Source organism: Danio aesculapii, chromosome 19 (genome assembly GCF_903798145.1).
Source record: "Danio aesculapii chromosome 19, fDanAes4.1, whole genome shotgun sequence".
Lineage (NCBI taxonomy): Eukaryota > Metazoa > Chordata > Actinopteri > Cypriniformes > Danionidae > Danio > Danio aesculapii.
In genome coordinates, this window is record NC_079453.1 from 9256320 (window position 1) to 9276200 (window position 19881).

The following is a 19881-nucleotide window of genomic DNA, read 5'->3' on the forward strand; positions in this document are numbered from 1 at the left end:
GTAGAGTCAATATACAACACCCATTCTTGTCTTAACTTTTGATCCACTTCAAATGTAGACTACTGTATACTGTGATACGGATCCTTACGCTGTTCAGAGTACCCTGTTGAACTGAAAATTCCCTGGACTATCCTGTCCTGTTATGTATTTATTTTTCATGGATAACCAGCCTTTCTTGAAGACTTGATTGATTTAGCGACTTTGTAAATGTGCAATATTATAGATATCACAGATTTGTTATGAACAACTTCTCTTCAAATGGCTGACATGGTCGTCTCTTTGGCATAAAACTGGACAACCTGTTATCAGATGGTTTTAGTCACTTTAGAAAGGTTCGCCGCCATCTTGTAAAATTAGGCTGTCAGTTGAATAAATAGGTGGTGCATTCACACTCATAAGGGCACTTCAGAGTGAAAACCATCATGGTCGCCATACTGAAGTGTCCATCCAAACCCAAGTTCCCAAAACTGACCACTTTGAAGTGAAGGATTTTGAAGGGTACAACTATAGGGTACTTGGGCATGTGTACATCAGTATAGCATTATTTTTGTGACACTGAGCAGCAATAGGCTAATTAACCATTTTTGTCGCTGTGAAAGTTGTTGGTGTAGGGGCAGATGTTAATAAAAAATGGGTAATTTAATAAATAATATAAATAACTCTCCTTAACATCGGTCTTGAGTTGTATCCCTTCTAGAAGCAAACAAATTGTGTGGTGTCGCACCAGACTATAAAATTTGTGGTGTCGCACACTGTGTTTTGATTGGAAGGGTTCGTCCCTATGTCCTAATCCTTTTAAAGCAGTCACTTTGGAGGGTAAACCCATAGTAAAACTTCTCTAGTACTCTCTTTAGCATAGATTAAAACAGGACCTCGAAGGTTATGACATTTTAGATTAGTTCTCAGGCATTCATTCGTTCACTCACTGCCGTGTTTTTCTACTCCAGCCCAGCTGGTGTCAGTCTCGCTTAATCCTCGGGAACGGTGCAGCGGATGTTCAGGAAATCCTTCACGATGGTGGAAGAAAAGATGTTTATGTGTCTAAATGGTTAGAAAGGGACAGTATACGATTGAAAACAGATATTTCTTGCTTGTTTAGACTATTACATTATCGTGCTTTTTGCGTCTTGCTGGAGGAAAAATAAGGATTTTAAAAGCAGACTGGGCAGTGCAAGCTCGACTCCTGCAGCAAGCGTTGATTTACCCGAAGGCGAATGTAGCATCGATGTTGTTGTGATCTGATATTTTCTCACAGTGTTTTTGCATAAAAGTCTAGAAGTGCAGGAGGATATGAGAATACTGGAGCTGCTTTGGTGAAAGTGATGCAAAGGCAGCTCTTCAGCGATTCTTGCGTGTGATTCTCTCTCTTCTGAACTGATCTGGGTTCATCTTCGGTGGACATGTCTCTGGTAGCCTACGACAGCAGCGACGACAGTGACCGCGATGATTCTCCGGTTTTACCCGCTCGAGCTCCGGGAAGGAGCGGCGGACTCTTCGCTTCTCTGCCCGCGCCGAAGAACGCGGAGGTCCGACCGACCGCAGATCAGCCTGCAGCTGCTGCTCAACCCAAGAGGATGACCATGGACCTCCCCAAACCCAAGAAACGCACAGAGCCCGTCAAAATCGTGGTTCCTCAAATCAAGCCAGCAGATGTGAGTTTTGCTGATCCGTTAATGTCAAAACATTTCATCGAAATAGTTTCTGACGGTAATGTTTTTATTTTTTCAGTCTGACTCTGATGATGATGAGCCAGTGCGGAAAAAAACAGCTCCTCGGGTATGGATAAAGTATATTTTGCTCGTTTTTCACTGTATATTTACTTCAAGAGATTTTTTTTTATTACTAGTTTGAGCATTGGGCTAACAACCCTCCCATAAAAAAAAACTAGATGTTAAGAAATATATATATATATATATATATATATATATATATATATATATATATATATATATATATATATATATATATATATAGATAGATAGATAGATAGATAGATAGATAGATTTGCTTGTAATTTATTCAAATGCAATGCATAGAAAATGCTTGATCATCCCAAATGTATCTAAATAAATGAAAATTTTCCAATCAGAGCTATTCAATTAATCTGGTGTTTTCATATGGGAATATATATCGTACAAAAAGAAAACATCGCTATGTCCGATTTTTCCATTATCGCCAGCCCTACTCATTAATATGTGAATAATCTTGATGTTCTAGTATTTACCTTAAAGCACAATTTAAAGGCTTAACTAGGCTATGGGAAAGCAAATTATGATAATTAGGCGAGTCATTGTATAACGAGGGTTTGTTCTGTAGACAATCAACAACACATTACTTAAGGGGGCTTATAACATTGACCTTAAATGTTTTTTTTTTAATTTAATAAAATAATGCTTTTATTCTAGCCAAAAATTAAACAAATAAGACTTTTTCCATATCCAAAAATATTAAATAAATCATTTTAAAAAAGGAAAAATCAAGATAAACAAAACGTATATAAAATTTAGTTGAAAATTTAGCAAAAGCAGACACATACATGATGAAAGTCAATTTTAAACAGTACACAAGGGTTAATAAACGTTTAAATGAGAGGACATATGTTAATGAGCTGTTTACAGATGGTCCGTTTTTCAATAATACTCATTAATATCTGAATAATCTTGATGTTCTTGCACATAACACTTGTTTTTGTTCTTTATATCCTCTCAGGGCAGTGGTTTGTCCTCTTTGCTTCCCCAGCCTAAGAATCTGGCGGTGAAGGAGACCCAGAGACCCCTGGTGCCACACACACTCACCAAACGTCCTGCATCAGATAAACCTAAACCAAATGCAGCCAAGCCCCAGAGTCTGTCAGGAAGCAGCCCGTCTCCATCCGCCATCAAAGCGGCAGCTAAATCAGCAGCCATGCAGCTAGCTAAACAAATGGCTGCGGACGAAGACGGAAGTGACGACGAACTCGCTCCTGAAAACTACTTCTCTCTTCCGGAAAGCTCTGTTCAGCCTGTGATCCCACAAAATGTTGATGCGCAACAGTTCGTACCCTCTTTACACCCTCCACCTGGTGTGGAGGATGCCCCGCTGGACTTTGGCTCTAGTAAGCCAGTCGGAGCCATTCAAGACTATAAGACGAGTGAAGATTTTCAACATCAGTACCAGGAGCTTCCTGACAACACACAGCCAGAGGCGTCTGCACAGGTGTCTAATATGTGTGTTGTATATATATATATATATATATATATATATATATATATATATATATATATATATATATATATATATATATATATATATATATATATAAAATATGTATATATATATATATATATATATATATATATATATATATATATATATATATATATATATATATATATATATATATATAATATGTATGTATGTATGTATGTATGTATGTATGTATGTATGTATATATATTATATTAATAATTATGTATATATGTTGTTTGTGATGTTAGCAGCTGATGTTTTGTGCGTAATGTTTGACAGGAGTATTATGGGGAAGGATACTATCAAGATCCAAACCCTGGAGCTGATGAGGAAGAGGAGTCGGGGTCATCTTCGTTGTTCAATGATGAAGCGGTTAGTTGTTTTTAGTAGCTCTGGTATTTATCTCTGAAATTTGGAGAGCGTAATAGCATAAATTACAGCTATTATTATTTTTATTATTGTAATATTATAATTATTATTATTATTCTTCAGTAAATTGAAATGAGTTTCCCAGTGTTAGTTTTGCAGCTGGAAGGGCATCCGCTGCGTAAAACATATGCCAGATAAGTTGGCGGCTCATTCCACTGTGGCGACCTCTGATAAATAAAGGGGAAAAAAATGAATGAATGAAAATTGAAGTGATAATCTTTTTTTAAATTTTAGTTAAGTTACAGCAATAATAAAACAGAAATAATAGTAATCATAAAAATATTGCAGTGTTCATTTCAGGCTTTTTTACATCATTAAAATAAAAAAAATATCCAAACAACAATGTAATTTATTATTATCAATATATATATATACATATATATATATATATATATATATATATATATATATATATATATATATATATATATATATATATATATATATATATATATATATATATATATATATATAGTTAATAATAGTAAATAACACTAAATAATAATAACAGTAGTAAGTGAATATTAACAACAATAATAGATAACAACAAAAATAGAAAATATCTATTTTACAGTCCAGTAGTAGTATTGCAAACATAATTTGTCTATTAATTTTCATTTTGAATAACATTATTGTTACATGACAACACAATAATAATAAACAACAACAATGTTATTTATTATTAACATCATTATATAACTTTACAGTAAAAATAATAGTAAATAACACTAATTAATTCTTACAGTACTTAAGTCAATAATAATAAAAATAATATAAAATATTTATTTTATAGTCCGGTAGTAGTATTGCAAACGTAATTTTTGTTTTCAATAATTTTCATTTTGAATAACATTGTTGTTATATGACAACACAGTAATAATAATAAACAACAATAATTTATTTATTGTTATTGTTATTATTATTATTATTATTAACATTATTATATAACTATACAATAATAATAAAAGTAAATAGCACTAATAATTACAGTAAAAAGTAAAAAATAATAAAATAACAGTAATAACAATAGTAATAATACAATATCAACAGTAATAATAATAATAACATATTTATTGTTGTTGTCATTATTATTATTGTTATTATTATTATGAGTTCTGCTTAGACTGAGGCCAGTTTATTCCAGGTTAAATTCCAGTTCTCCCCTGTGTTTCTCCAGTTTCGGCGGCTGCAGGGAAAACAGAATCGTGGAAGAGAAGAAATCAAGTTCCTGGAGATCAAAGGAGACGATCAGCTGAGCGGAAATAAGCAGTGGATGACCAAGAACATGACAGCAGAGGCCGAACCACGCAAGTCCTTCAGCAAGGTCACAAATCTCATTTCAATCACAGTATTTCCTATAATAATTTTTCTTCTGGAGAAAGTCTGATTTGTTTTATTTCGGCTAGAATAAAAGAAGTTTAAAATTTTTTTTTAAGTCAAAATTGTTAGCCCCTTTAAGCTATATATTTTTTAGATTGTCTACAAAACAAACCATCGTTATACAATGATTTGCCCTCACTTGCCTAATTAAGCCTTTAAATTGTCCTTTAATCTGATTACTAGTATTTTGAAGAATATCTAGTAAAATATTATATACTGTCATCATGGTAAAGATAAAATAAATCAGTGATTAGAAATGAGTTATTAAAACTATTATGTTTAGAAATGTGTTAAACAAAATCTTCTTTCCGTAAAACAGAAGTTGGGGGAATATATATACAGGGGGGCTAATAATTCTGACTTCAACTGTATACTGTATTTTTCCTATATACTAAAGGACCCTGCTAACCCTTTTTCAGAAACGAGGAGATCAGCCAACAGGCCAACAGAGACGCAAACACCAGATCACGTATCTGATTCACCAGGCCAAAGAGCGAGAGCTGGAACTCAAGAACAACTGGGCCGATAACAAGCTCACTCGGCGGCAAACACAAGCCAAGTACGGATTCTAGCAGACTGGATATACAGATCTACCTAATGTTCTGTCCCAAGCGATGCACAAATGAGAGGTTTTGGCCAGCTTTTAGAGTTTGAGAAAGGCGTTGAGGACGAAGTTCAAGATGGCTAACAAAGTCTACCTAATATTGTGTTTCCATTTGAACTACGTTATGTTTTGTGACCCGGTTTTAGTTCGGTCGGAAACAATCACCCTGTAACATAGTAGTTGTGTAGGTCGACATTATATTTGCTCATTAAATATGGTTGGGATGGTCTTGTCTTCCACGCTGCCGTCGTGAGCGCCGGCGGTGTATATACAATACGAGGCATTGAAAATATAACAAAACAAACGGTTAACACTTTACAGTATGGTTGTGTGTATTAATGGTTTTGTTATCGTCAGTGTTAAAGGGATAGTTCACCTAAAATAGTGTTGTCACGGTACTGGAATTCTGTATCAATCGATTCTGAAATTTTCCAGCTAACATTTGAGCGCTGTTAAGCACGTTCTTAAACAGCGCTAATGTGTTCACATGCTCAACAGAAATTACTGTGATTGGCCGTGAAGGTCATCGGTTCACCAAACTTGCCGCTGTTTACTGAGTGTAACCACAGATACAGGGACACTAGAGCGTTTAATCGCCGCAGTTCATCAGTGGATCGCTCGTATGTCAGCTTAGAGACAAACCATCTGATCGACGTGACTTTAAAACGCTTGAGTGTCCCTGTGTCTGTGGTTACACTGAGTAAACAACGGTGAGTTTGATGAACTGATGACCTTCGTGGCCAATCACAATCATTTCTGTTGAGCATGTGAACACAATGGCAAACCAGCACTGTTTAAGAACGCGCTCAACGGCGCTCAAATGTTAGCAGGAAATGGACTATTTTAAAAATGTCGGTATCGATTGGTACCGAATTCCAGTATCGTGACAACTTCGATATTTTTTAAGATACGAGTATTCACCCTTGATTTGTTTTGGTTGGGTTATTTTGAATTGTAACCATTGATGTTCATAGTTTTTGTTTGTCCTACTGTGCATGTCAATGGTTACCAGTTTCTAGCATACTTCAAAATATCTTTAGTATTGGCATTTAAAATATGCCAAAACAATCTGATCTTGAATTGTGTTATTTTGAATTATTAACAATTGTAAATGATTAGAACTGAATATTATATGCCAGTAAGATTGTTTTGAATTTTAATTTCTAAACTTGAACATTGAACATCTCAAATTTAAGACAATTACATTTTTTTTCTTAAGTCAGATTTTTATAGACGTATTTTCAAAATTCCTAGACTGCAGAGATGCAGTTTGTTAAATTACCATTTTAAGTAGTGTTGACACGATACTGGAAATTGGTACGAATCAATACTGAGATTTTAAAAACGTTCAGTTCTCGCTAACATTTCAGCGCTGTTGAACGCATCCTTAAACACTGCTGGTGTGTTTCAAAGTCAAGCTTTTTTGTCTATAAGCTGACCTACGAGTGATCCGCTGATGAATCGCGGCTTTAAAATGCTCCAGTGTCCCTGTATCTGTCATTACAGTCAGTAAACATCGATGAGTTGACGTCCATAGTTTTTGTTTGTCCTACTACGCATGTCAATGGTTACCAGTTTCTAGCATTCTTCAAATTATCTTCTTTAGTATGGAGCTTAAAATATGCCAAAATTATCTGAATTTAAGTTATTTTGAATTATTAACAATTGTAATTGAATTAAACTGAATATTATATGCCAATAAAATTAGCTTTGACTTTAAATTTCGTCATTTGAATGTTGAACATCTGAAATTTAAGACAACTGAAGGTTTTTAAATCCAACTTTTATAGATGTAGTTTCAAAAATCCTAGACTGCAGAGATGCAGTTTGTAAAAATAGTTTCAAGTAGTGTTGTCACGATACTGGAATTACATACCAATCAATACTGGAATTTTAAAAACGTACATTTCCCGCTAACATTTGAGCTCTGTTGAGCATGTTCTTAAACATTGATGATTTGCCAATGTGTTCACGTGCTCAAAAGAAATGACTGAAATCACTGTAACCACAGACACAGGGACATTGGAGTTTCAAAGTCGTGTCGATCAACTGGTTTGTCTCTAAGCTGACATACGAGCAATCCACTTATGAATCGCGGCTTTGAAATGCTCCAGTGTCCCTGTATCTGTGGTTACACTCAGTAAACAGCGGTGATTTCAGTGAACTTATGACCTTCACGGCAATCACAGTCATTTCTGTTGAGCATGTGAACACAATGGCAAATCAGCGCTGTTTAAGAATGCGCTCAAATGTTAACAGGAAATGGATGTTTTTAAAATTTCAGTATCGTGACACCACTACTTTCAAGTTTTCATGATGAAAAACTTCAGGACGTCACATTTCATATAGGTAAATTCGAAACCAAAAATTTAGATTGTGAAATTTGAAGAAAAAAAATCAGAAGTAAAAATATTCAGTTGTCTGAAATTTCAGATGTTCAATATTAAAGAAATTAAAAAACTTTTTTATGCCATATAATATTCAGTTTTATTAAATTACAGTTGTTAATAATTAAAATGAACACAATTAAACATTTAGATAGTTTTGGCATATATTAAGCTCCATACTAATGTGGTGTCATTTTATTTTGAAACCAATCAACGAAGGGTAACTTATTTAAAATGAGCTGAATCAACATAATTCTTGAGTGTTTATTTGGGAACAACTGAACTGTTTTATGTTCAGTCCACTTAAATTTGTAAAAACATTTAATTTAATTTGTGTGGAAACTTGCGTTTTTAGTGTAAATGAGTTTGTTTTAATTTTGGGTGAACCATCCCTTTAATTTACAAGTGCACTATTGTTGCATTAACTGTATATTAACGTAAATGAGCTCATATTAATGTATACAATGTTACTGTAAAGTGTTACTGCAGAAAACCTTGTAAACAAAAAAAGTGTTTGAGTGAATCTTTCCTGGTTTGATTGTTTTTACCTGCTTGTTTTTCATTTGAATGTAGATTCTTAACCGAGGACTCTTGTGTAGAACTATGAATAAAATATAAGAGTTTCATTGCACCCGTAGGAAATATACTGTGTTAAAACACTTTTATGTGATGAATAAATCCTGTATCACTGCCAGAAGTGAACATGCATAGGCCTGAGTAAATTAAGGGTTAGTTCAAAACACAATTGATCATTTGCAGAGATTTTAAAGAGAATTGAGGAAAATTTAAAGGACATCAGGAAGACTTTTAAAATGTCTCAAAATATAGGAACGGACTCAAAACATTAAATTGGTCGATGATTTAATGTTCAATTGAGTTTGGGTTTTTATTCGACTTGTCTGTTATTTCAATACGAGCACCATTTCACACAGAAAGGATGTTTACTGTATGCTTTATCCTGAGGTATGCAAAATATAATCCAGGGTGTCTTAAAATTATTACATTAATTTTAGGCCTTAAAAAGTCTTAAATTCATGGACATACAGTCTTGTAGGTCTTAATTTTAATCAGGTCTTCATTTTCCTGTCTATGTAAAGTTGCAGTTGGCCTGACTCCCATCCAATCAACAGTCTCCTCACAAAACTCTATTTACCAGTATTTATGTATTTATAGACCATGTATGGTGACTGTTGTGCATATATTATGTTGATAGTTATGTTGAGTTATAGATAACTTTTTAATTTTTTTTTTGCCATTTTTGCTGAATTTGAATGTCAAACGTGATTATAAATTAAAGTATTTGCATCAATATGTGTTAAAGTTATAGTGATAAAATATAAAGTTATAATAATTAAACTATAATTTAAATAGTCGTGTTGATAAATGGTAAAAACCTAGTGGTTTAAAGAACAGTGACAAAGGGTAAAGATTTATAATTTTGGAGTTGCTCGATGACCTTTAAATAGTATATATATTTAATAATATTTATATTATTAAATGACTAAAAGAGTTTCTCTAAGTACAAGTTTTGCTTTTGTAACAATGATATTATAGCAGGTATTTCTGAAAATCATAAGAGTCATTAAAAAAAGGACATTTAATGTATAAAAACACTATTTTTCTTGAGGTAAATCAATTATAATGACTTCAATCTTAAAATATTTTTTATTGCTATTACTTAGCTCTTACATCATGTCCTAAATAAACGACGTTTCGACACGTAAAAGGTTTCCATGTTAAAAGCAATTTTTTACAGCGATGCACAAAATTTCAGTTTTAGAAATGGTTTCTATTTCTATGGTAGAAAAGCAATATTACACATTATTGTTTTAATGCTTGAAAATGAGAAAGATTGTACTTTATTGTTCATTTTGATTAATAAAGTACCATCTTTCTCTTTTTCAAGCATCAAAACAATAATGTGTAATATTGCTTTCTATACATTAAATGTCTCGGTTTTTTAAATATTGAATATTTATAATGATTTTCAGAAAAAAAAACAGCTAAATGTCATTGATACGGAAGCAAAACTTCTATTTAGAGCAATTCATTTAGTCATTTGATGAAATATAAATTTTAAAAAAACGGTATTTAAAGGTCACAGAGCAGCTCCAAAATACCAAATTTAATGCTGAATAGAGCACATAATCAGTACCTGAGGCGATCATTGTCATAGTTGTTTATACTTTTGTTCAGCCATGATGTCGCAGTAATTGAAAACCATTTCTAAAACTGAAATTTTGTGCGTCGCCATCGTACCATCTTCAGACAAAAATTGCTTTTTTAACATGGAAACCTTTGCGTGTCAAAACGTTTATTTAGGACATGGTGTAAGGGCTAAGCAATAGCAATAAAAAATATCTTGAGATTAAAGTCATTATAATTTCATTTAACTAAAGAAAAATTACCAGAACAATCAAAATGTAATTACCAAAACAATCTGAAACTTAAAAAAAAATGAAAAGTAGACTAGAAACAGGAAGAAATAAACAAAACAAATGATTTTATTTGTACAAACACCTAACGTATAATCTTTAAATTGTTTTTGGACACATTTTCAGTAAAGACGACGTTATTCTGAATCAGACTCTTTTAAACTTTGCTGTTGCTTCATCAGCAGCAGTTGCCTGGGCTCCACAAACGGCACCACAGACATGGGCACCCGGACTCGGTCCAAACCATTCACCTGACACAGAAAACACAGCTCAGATATGCGTGCTAAAACAGTGAGAGCAATATATCCCACAGTTATAAATCAATCCACTTACTGTGACCTCACACCAGTGCTCTCCAGGCCCTGTGATTGGCTCCTCGGGAAGAGTCAAAGCATGTGGAGGCACAACCACGCCGCGCTGGACAGAAAAACAGCCCATGAGATGTGTAAACACCACAGATACTGATTGGCCATTGAGAGAATCCTCACTTCATGCATCAGTTGATTTCCAACACCAAACCAGTGCCAAAAATAAATAGTTAGAAACAGCCAGCATACGGTCATTTTAACTTTCGGTTGCTGGCATGTTTTGCGTTTCTAAATATAAAAGGCCACATTTACTAAATCAGGCAAATTAGTTGGTGTGAAATTAAAATGTACAAGGTTTATTTGTTATTGCACGTTGTTATTCTTTAGGCTAATTCACAGAAAAAATGCTTGTTTTGGTAATCTTCAATCAAAATCTGATCATTTGCCTGGATCCTCCTCTGATGTCAGTTTCGATGGATTGAGCCATCATATTCTTAACCACGCCCCAAACCATTAGTTTGCTATAAGGGAATGATGCGCAACAAGAAAGCCCCGCCCCCTTCTCAATATTCAGTTTCAGCTGGAAGTACGTCAACATGCTGAACTCAAATTTCTGCACTTGAAAAGCTCTTGTAATGTTCTTTGGGTGATTCGACAGAAAATTAGCCAAATTTTGACCAACAAAATACTATGAGCTTCATCGAAGACTTCAAGGCCAACACAAACACTTAATACACTTCACTGAACATAGACATCACCTATATACTATATAACTGCAGGTTCTCTATCATTATATATAACAACTTTAACTATTAAAAGCTATTAGTTACTAATTATTTATGGTAACTAATAACCTTTACTTTGCTGAATTATTTGAGTGTAATGCAGTAATGTGCACCTTTTGTAAAGCTGATTTGAAGCAATAATTATTGTAAAAAAAGCGTTATACAAATAAACTTGAATTGAATTAAGAGCAGCACAAATAAAAAAATTATAAAATAATGTGGTTTGAAAAATGTTGTCTTCTAACATTACAAGTTTTCCATGTTTCCACTAGCGCAGCATGTGTAAGTGCAAGATGGGTTCAGACCTTGCAAGCCTTAGTAAATATAATATTGAAGTTATGTTAAAAACGTCTTCTTAAATTCTGCTTCTGATAAAAACAAAACAAAAAAACAAAATGTGAATGCATATTTAAGGCCAGTCAGCTCTATATTTCTTTAAATTAAGCTTTAAATGTTGACAGTTTTTAACACCAACATCTGTGCAGGTGCATGTTTTTTAGTCAATCTAGCCATTAATGTTATTTTTTAAAGATTCTGAATTCACAGAACTTCACTCAAAACTGAATATTCGGTCATCATTTACTCTCCCTTGTTCAAAACCTACATTTTTTTTTTCCGTTCAACACAAAAGAATATGTTGAAGAACGCTGTAAACCTGTAACCACTGGATTTCCTAGTGTTTGTTTTTCCTACTATGAAAGTTAATGGTTACCAATTTCCAGCTTTCTTCAGAGTATCTTCTTTTGTGATCAACACAAGAAAGAAACTCATAAAGGTTTGTAACCACTTGATGGTGAGTAAACAGTGAGTAAATTCTAATATTTTGTGTGAACTAACCCTCAAAATCAATGAATGCTCCATTTTCAGTTTTCTTACCTTTCTAAGAAACTGTCTGCAAACGATCTCTTTGGTCAGCGAGTACTCAATTGAGGTGTGAAAAGGAACTTTAAGCTCGGTGTTCTTCAGGAATTCAACAGTCTGCAAAATAAACAGTGACAAATTAACACAAGCCTGCAGTGCCAATGTGAGAACAGCATAACATAATTTACAAATAAGACCCTCTCCGACGTCCCCAGTTGTCTTTTAACATTTTTTATGTGCAGGACACAGGATGTTTCTTCCAGAAAATCAAAACAAAGTGACATTTACGTGCACTTCAGAGAGCCTCTATTCTGTTCTATAGCTCATTAAAATATTTGAGAATGCAGCAACAAATACTACTTATTTTTCTTTTAAAATATTTCCCAAATGATGCTTAACAGATCAAGGAAATTTTCACAGTATTTCCTATAATATTTTTTCTTCTGGAGTAAGTCTAATTTGCTTTATTTTGGCAAGAATAAAAGCAGTTTTTAATTTTTAAAACCATTTTAAGGTCAAAATTATCCCCTTTAAGCAATATTTTTTCAATTGTCTACAGAACAAACCATCATTATACAATGACTTGCCTAATTACCCTAACTTGCCTAATTAACCTTGTTACGCCTTTAAATGTCACTTTAAACTAAATGCTAGCATCTAGAAAAATATTTAGTAAAATTATGGCAAAGATAAAAGGAATCAGTTATTAGAAATGAGTTATTAAAACTATTATGTTTAGTAATGTGTTGAAAAAAAATCTCTCCATTAAACAGAAATTATATAGAGGAGGGCTAATAATTCTAACTTCAACTGTACATATTAAATATTTATATGCTTATCCATCATGGCACTGTTCTTGACGGTTTGGAGGCATCTTGTGACTCAATAATAAGTTAGTGTGGGCTCAGAAAGCTTTACATTTAGGTAAATGGTTATTAAAAGCTTATTTTTACTTTTGAGTGAGCCTTGTCAAGTAGAGTTTTACCCATACTCAAAATTGGTCCTCTGCATTTAACCCATCCAAGTGCTATATTGAGATATTGAGTGAGGAGTGAGAGCACAAACACAGACAGTGAGCAATATCTAAGGCCAGAACATCTTATCTTATAGAACAGTTCTCAGTAACTCACTTGCTGTCCTGTACGTGTCTGGATTCGGTCCTCTGGATTTCCCTCATGTAGTTTCTACAAGTAAAAATAAAACAAAAATTGTAAACACTTGAAGTTACGTTAATGACTTGATTTGTAGACCAAAACTAACCTTTAATTCCTCTACAAACATGTCTTTATTGTCTTGCGAGGGGTAGACAGCCAGGCCTTCGGGCAGCAGTTTGTTGCGTCCCACTGCCTTTTTCACAAAAACTGTGTCACCTCGTCCACCGAGCTCTGTAAAATGAATATTACATCAAACATCACAGTTTATAAATCTAACTTAAGAGAGAACTTGAATTTTCTGCAGGCTTTTATGTGAGCACGATGACGTAACTCCAACTTGAATGGAATATTGAGTAGGGGGCGGGGGTTTGTTTTAGTGCTCCTCCTCTCATCTTTTGGATGCAGCAAACTTAGTACGTGGGGCGTGGCTAAGAATGTCATGCAAGCCGTCAAACTGACATCATCAGAGAAATACTGCCATTCCAGAGCGAGATGTTTTGATTAATGCTTTACCAAAACAAATTTCACCTTAGGACAGGGGTGGCCAAACTCGTTCCTGGAGGGTCGGTGTCCTGCAAAGTTTAGTTCCAACCCCAATCAGACACACCTGGGCTAGCTAATCAAGCTCTCATGCTGCAGTCACACTAGAGTTTGTGTGTGCGAAATTCTGTTGTACAGCGCTGCAAAAAGGGGCGGGATTAAACAAGATGATTAGACATTAAAAAAGGCGAGCGATTGGTCTATGCTTAAAATTTCTGCCCAGGGAGGTCATGTTTTGATCTTCGATTGGTCTCACGCAATCATGTGATGTGATTTGGTGGGTCAAGAGTTCACCAAGCTCGAACTTTCCAACGCAGCAAACTGCAAAAACTTATCACACAAGCTTGTGTTACCGGTGTGACGCGTTTGTGTGTGTATGAATGGAAATCTATGGGGAGAAAAGTTCAGTGTGACCGCAGCTTTAGTAAGCTTTTTAAAAACATCCGCACAGGTGTGTTGAGGCAAGTTAGAGCTAAAATCAGCAGGACACCAGCCCTCCGGGACCAAGTTTGGGCATCCCTGCCTTAAGACTAACAATAATTGGTGGTTCATTCTGCTGTGGTGACCTCTAATGGATCAGGGACTAAGCCTAAGGATAATGAGTAATTTAGTGAAGACTAAAAATGTGCGCTAGCAGAATAAACATGGTAAATTTTGAGTTCAGGTAAACACATATACACATAGCGCATATTATTTCTTCACAAAAATAATGTCACCTCATTCACAGAGCTCTGTAAAATAAATATTACTTCAAATCTCACAGTTTAAACATATAAAATGATTTTAAAAAAGTCAAAATCACTCACTGGGCACGGTCTGAGTGAGAATGAGCTCCATTTTGTCCTGTGGACTGTGTTTTTTGTCCTCAACCAAGCGGTAGACCCTGTGACGGCGGGGATGTAGTCTGGGTGGCTTCCCTTCCTTCGACAGAGGAACTTTCCAGCAGCGTTCAACAATTACTGTATTCTGAAAACAGATCAAATACAAGTTTCTTAGCAAAAACCAAAGAACCGAGTCAAACTGTAAGAATCTCATTATTATTAGTTGAGCCAAAACTGCATACAGGATTAAATATGTACCTGCATACAAATAATTGTACATGTGTTTACAAAAAAAAAGAGTATTATTATTATTAAAATATGCATATTTGCAACAGGCTAATGAGATATCACAGTAATTACTGTCAGAAACTATTGTTTTTAACTATAAAACTATCACTTTGGTATTTGAAATACACAGGTGCTTCACACAGGTGAGTGGGCTTGACAAACCACATGTAGAAAACATTCTCTGAGCACTAACAGTTCCTTTGTATAAGCAGCACTTCTTGTTGTGTGTTGCCTATTGTTGAATCGCTGAACGCCTCCTTAACCGTCACTTTGTCTGCTAAACGACTAAACGTAAATGATGATGATGATGTGTCATTTTCAGATTAGCGAGTTATTTGTCTGCTTTCTTACCTTGCATGCTGTTTGGGACAGATTCTGTACTCGACTCAGAGAGGATCTCAGATTTGTAAGATTGCAGCCGTTTTGAAGGACAAACCGTGATGCTGCTGCTGCCCACATGACTGTTGCCCAATATTGACTATGAAATCGATTTTTTTAATGAATTTACTTAGCTTCGCATATTAATAAGAGCCACCAAACGCAGAATGACATAAACACTGTCACAATTCACAAATATCTCAGCGCATACAACTCTCAATCTGTCATTGCGTTCACAACACCACATGAACTGCGCAAGGATGATGAAGGACCCCTAAATAGGTAGTCATACATTTTGCCTGACAGAAATGTCCGTCTTTTGTATAAGTAGGCGAATTGCTGTCTAACTTAATATACTAATACGGTTTATTAAACATGTTTGTTTTCCGTATTTGTGTATTACCCTATAAACAACTATATAAACAAACATTTATAACTAGAGTTCCATACGAGCAGACTTCATACGTAAGTAATTAATTATTTCAAAATAAAAGACCTCACTCAGTAAAAGTCAGTCTTCATTCCCAACCGCCAATAAACAAAACAAATCTGCAATTTTTGGCTTTATTAAAGCAAAATACATTTATTATCGAACGTATTTGAATTATTTACGATTTACTTATCGACTAATTCCCCTCATAAATCCCAATCTGTGGAAATGGAAAGTAAAATTAAAGAGCACATCCAGTTTTAGAGTCAAGATTGTGAACCTCCATCATAACTTCATATGAAAAGGCTTTTTATTGATTTGTAAAGAATTTAAATCAACAAAAATTGGCTATGCATCTAAATCTTATAAAACACGTCAACTTGACATTAAACTATTGACACAAAATGAACAGAAATTGTATAAAATAGGTAGACGTGCATTTTGCCTGACAAAAATGTCAGAGGCGAATTAGTCACTAGCTTAATATACAAATACAGTATATTAAACATGTTTGTTTTCCGTATTTGTGTATTAACTCAAACATTTATATAAACAAACATTTATGACTAGAGTTTTATACAAGCAGATACCCAAGTAATGAAGTTATTTTAAAATAAAAGACCTCACTCAGTAAAAAACAGTTTTCGGATCCTCAACCGCCAAAAAACAAAACAAATCTGCCATTTTATTCAAAGTAGGTATTTATTATAGAACATTTATTATTTTATCTAATTAACTGAATTATGGATCCCAATCTGTGGAAATGGTCAATTTTAAAGAGCACATTCAGTTTTAGAGATCGCTCCACCATAACTTTATATGAGGCTTTTTGTAAAGTATATAAATCAACAAAAATAGGCTATGCTTCCAAATCTTATAAAACATGTCAAATGGACATTAAACTATGGACACAAAACGAACGGAAAACTAATAAAATAGGTAAAAGGGACATTTTGCCCGACAAAAATGTCTATCTATTTGAGGAGGCGAATTAGTCACTAACATGATATACTATACAGTTTATTAAACATGTTTGTTTTCCATACTTGTGTATTATCGTATAAACATGTAAACAAAAAAGTTGACGTTAAGCACACCAGAGATACCTAAATGACTTCAAAATAAAAGACTACTAAACTATTGACACGAAACGAAAAAAGTGTATAAAAAGTAGAACTGCATTTTGCTTGACAAAAAAATGTCTGTTTATTTGTTAAAGGAGGCGAATTAGTCACGCAATATACTAAAACAGTTTATTAAACATGTTTGTTTTATGTATTGTTTTATAAACAACTACATAAACAAAGATTTATTATGACGTTAAGCATACAAGCAGATCCCCAAGTAATTAAGTTATTTCAAAATAAAAGACCTCACTCAGAAGTCAGTCGTCATCTCAACCGCCAATAAGCAAAATAAATATGCCATTTTTTGCCTTACTAACGCTAAAGACATTTATCATAGAGTGTATTTGAATTATTAACGATTTACTTTTCAATTGATTGCCTTTATGGATCCTAATCTGTGGAAATAGTAAGTTTCAAAGAGCACATTCAAGATTGTGAAGCTGCACCATAACTTTATGAAAAGGCTTTTTATTGATTTGTAAAGAATATAAATCAACAAAAATTGGCTATGCATCCAAATCTTATAAAACATGTCAAATGGACATTAAACTATTGATACAAAACAAACAGAAAAGTGTATAAAATGTGTTCACATGCACTGATTCAATCTTACTACCTTGAGTATTAATTGAAAAATTATTTTGGTAAACAAAAGCGTAAAAAAAGAGAAAACAGCAGAGAAATTGTAGTAAATTGTACAAAATTATACGCAATATAATATGCGACGTATATGCAATTTACATGTCAATACTCTTCAGTGAAACAGGATGGATTCAGAAGACAAATTACACAATCAAAAATACAAAGGTAAAAAAATAGATAAAGAAAACAAGACACAAGACAATTATTACATTGAAAATATAATATAATATTGACCGCAAATAGTACTGTTAGTAATTGTCCGTTCATCACAAAATGTATTCACAAAATTCATGGTCTGCATAAATAAATAAAGGGGGCTTCAGATGATCAGACAATGCTTTTTTCTGGAGTATTAAAATAAACTTTCTTATTTCTGTCATGTTAAGTTCTGTAATGTAATCTGTCTATATTACCATTTTTAATAATACCAGCCAATAAACTACCAGGAATTTAATTTAAATGGTGAAAACTGCTGTCTTGGCCCCTAATACTGAAACATGTAGCACATTAATTAGTTCACATCATTACTTTACCCAGTAATACATAATAATCAATTACAATACAACAAATTATGATAATGCAATAATAATGGGGTTAGATTATAAAATAATTGATTGTTTTTACTGTAATTTATAAGCACAGTACAGGCTATAAGGACCGTTTTGAGTTAGAAAACCAACGAGTGTCATGTTGTCATTGCTCACTTTAACACAAATCCCATCAGCACTTGCATTTGCATATGCTAATAAACGTTCACAAAAGCTTTTAATGTGGAGGTAGACATAAAATGTTGCCTTGAAACGAGCACGACGGCTCTACAATCGCAAAGTAAAGGAAGGCAATATAATGAGGGCACAGCTTCAGTTCTTCGATATTAAAAAAGGCTTGAGGAAATGGCCTCCTGTGCTGGGATTTCTCAGACAGTGTGTGAAAATGTGACCTTTGTGAAACCAAAACATTCCTTCCCCCTAGCAAAACATTTATGCTAAGGCAAATTGGCTCTTCAGGAAAAAGTTTAGTTACATATATATGTGTTTATATAATCAAATTTATGATTTACATTACAAACGCAACACTTTGTATATCCACTCAAAGCAAATAAATGAGCAAGGCTATTTTGTGAATATAAATGCAGAGTATTAAGATGCACTGCGAACACACAAATGAATGAGCATTGAATTCTCCAATGTGTACGTTTACAAAACAACAATGCACTTAAAATTGGATTTTTTGAAAGATTTTGCATACAAACGACAACAATTCTGTTAAAATGTCCCTCGAAAATGACTAAAATTGCTGTATTATGCATGCCAGGCCAGTAGATGGCGTTGTCACCGTACACCTACTGTCCTGTAGTCTATAATTGTTGTTTTCGTTGTTAAATTGTTGCGCATTCCTATGGAATGTTTTCATGACGCATCATCAGTCGGCCATATTGGAGAGCTGAATGTAAAAAACGCAACTAAACTGAACGAAACTAGCAAATTTGGTTGATTACTACTGCGGAAAGAGATTATTGTCATGTTTTGGCCTGAACTAATCAGTCATTCATTCATTTTTTCAGTCCCTTATTTATCAGGGGTCACCACAGCGGAATGAACCTCCAACTATTCCAGCATATGTTATAGACAGAGGATGCACCTCCAGCAGCAACCCATTACTGGGAAACACCCATACACTCATTGACCCATACACTACGGCCAATTTAGTTTATTCAATTCACCTATAGCGCATGTCTTTGGACTGTGGGCGAAACTGGAGCACCCGTGGAAACCAACGCGGACACAGGGAGAACATGCAAACTCCACACAGAAATGCCAACTGATCCAGCTGAGACTCGAATCAGCAACCTTCTTGATGTGAGGCGACTGTGCTAACCACTGATGACTGCCCTGTCCTAATCAGTGAGACCAAAAAATCTAGTCGAAAAGCCTTTTAAATATTTAACCTTTTTCTGCTTGTTAAGTTCTTCCCTATGAGATTTCGAAGCGTACACACAATTTTTTTCTGTGGTTTCGACAGCATAAACAAGCAGAACAGTGTATTCGGGAGTAGATTACCATGTAATCAATGCTAATGTTTAGA

At 34.1% G+C, this 19881-nt stretch overlaps 2 protein-coding genes across 2 annotated transcripts; one reads left to right on the plus strand and one right to left on the minus strand.

The window, feature by feature from the left end:
• Positions 1-984: 984 nt before the first annotated feature.
• Positions 985-8899, plus strand: prcc (proline rich mitotic checkpoint control factor). Its single transcript, XM_056480053.1, has 6 exons — positions 985-1652; positions 1729-1776; positions 2710-3195; positions 3507-3599; positions 4834-4980; positions 5456-8899. Exons 1-6 carry the CDS (start codon positions 1401-1403, stop codon positions 5606-5608), a joined length of 1179 nt encoding a protein of 392 aa, XP_056336028.1. The 5' UTR covers positions 985-1400; the 3' UTR covers positions 5609-8899.
• Positions 8900-10513: 1614 nt separating this feature from the next.
• mrpl9 (mitochondrial ribosomal protein L9) lies at positions 10514-15882 on the minus strand. Its single transcript, XM_056479844.1, has 7 exons — positions 15571-15882; positions 14917-15076; positions 13677-13801; positions 13547-13600; positions 12432-12533; positions 10796-10879; positions 10514-10713 (listed from the first exon to the last, which is right to left on the minus strand). The coding sequence occupies exons 1-7, from the start codon at positions 15676-15678 to the stop codon at positions 10600-10602; spliced, it is 747 nt and encodes a 248-aa protein (XP_056335819.1). The 5' UTR covers positions 15679-15882; the 3' UTR covers positions 10514-10599.
• Positions 15883-19881: the final 3999 nt, after the last annotated feature.

Coding starts and splice junctions, on each gene's coding strand:
- mrpl9 (XM_056479844.1), bottom strand. CDS start 15,678: ATGTGGGCAGCAGCAGCATCACGGTTTGTCCTTCAAAACGGCTGCAAT. Junction 13,601..13,676: donor TGTTTGTAGAGGAATTAAAG/GTTAGTTTTGGT, acceptor TTTTACTTGTAG/AAACTACATGAGGGAAATCC. Junction 10,714..10,795: donor AGCACTGGTGTGAGGTCACA/GTAAGTGGATTG, acceptor TTTCTGTGTCAG/GTGAATGGTTTGGACCGAGT.
- prcc (XM_056480053.1), top strand. CDS start 1,401: ATGTCTCTGGTAGCCTACGACAGCAGCGACGACAGTGACCGCGATGAT. Junction 3,196..3,506: donor AGCCAGAGGCGTCTGCACAG/GTGTCTAATATG, acceptor AATGTTTGACAG/GAGTATTATGGGGAAGGATA. Junction 3,600..4,833: donor CGTTGTTCAATGATGAAGCG/GTTAGTTGTTTT, acceptor GTGTTTCTCCAG/TTTCGGCGGCTGCAGGGAAA.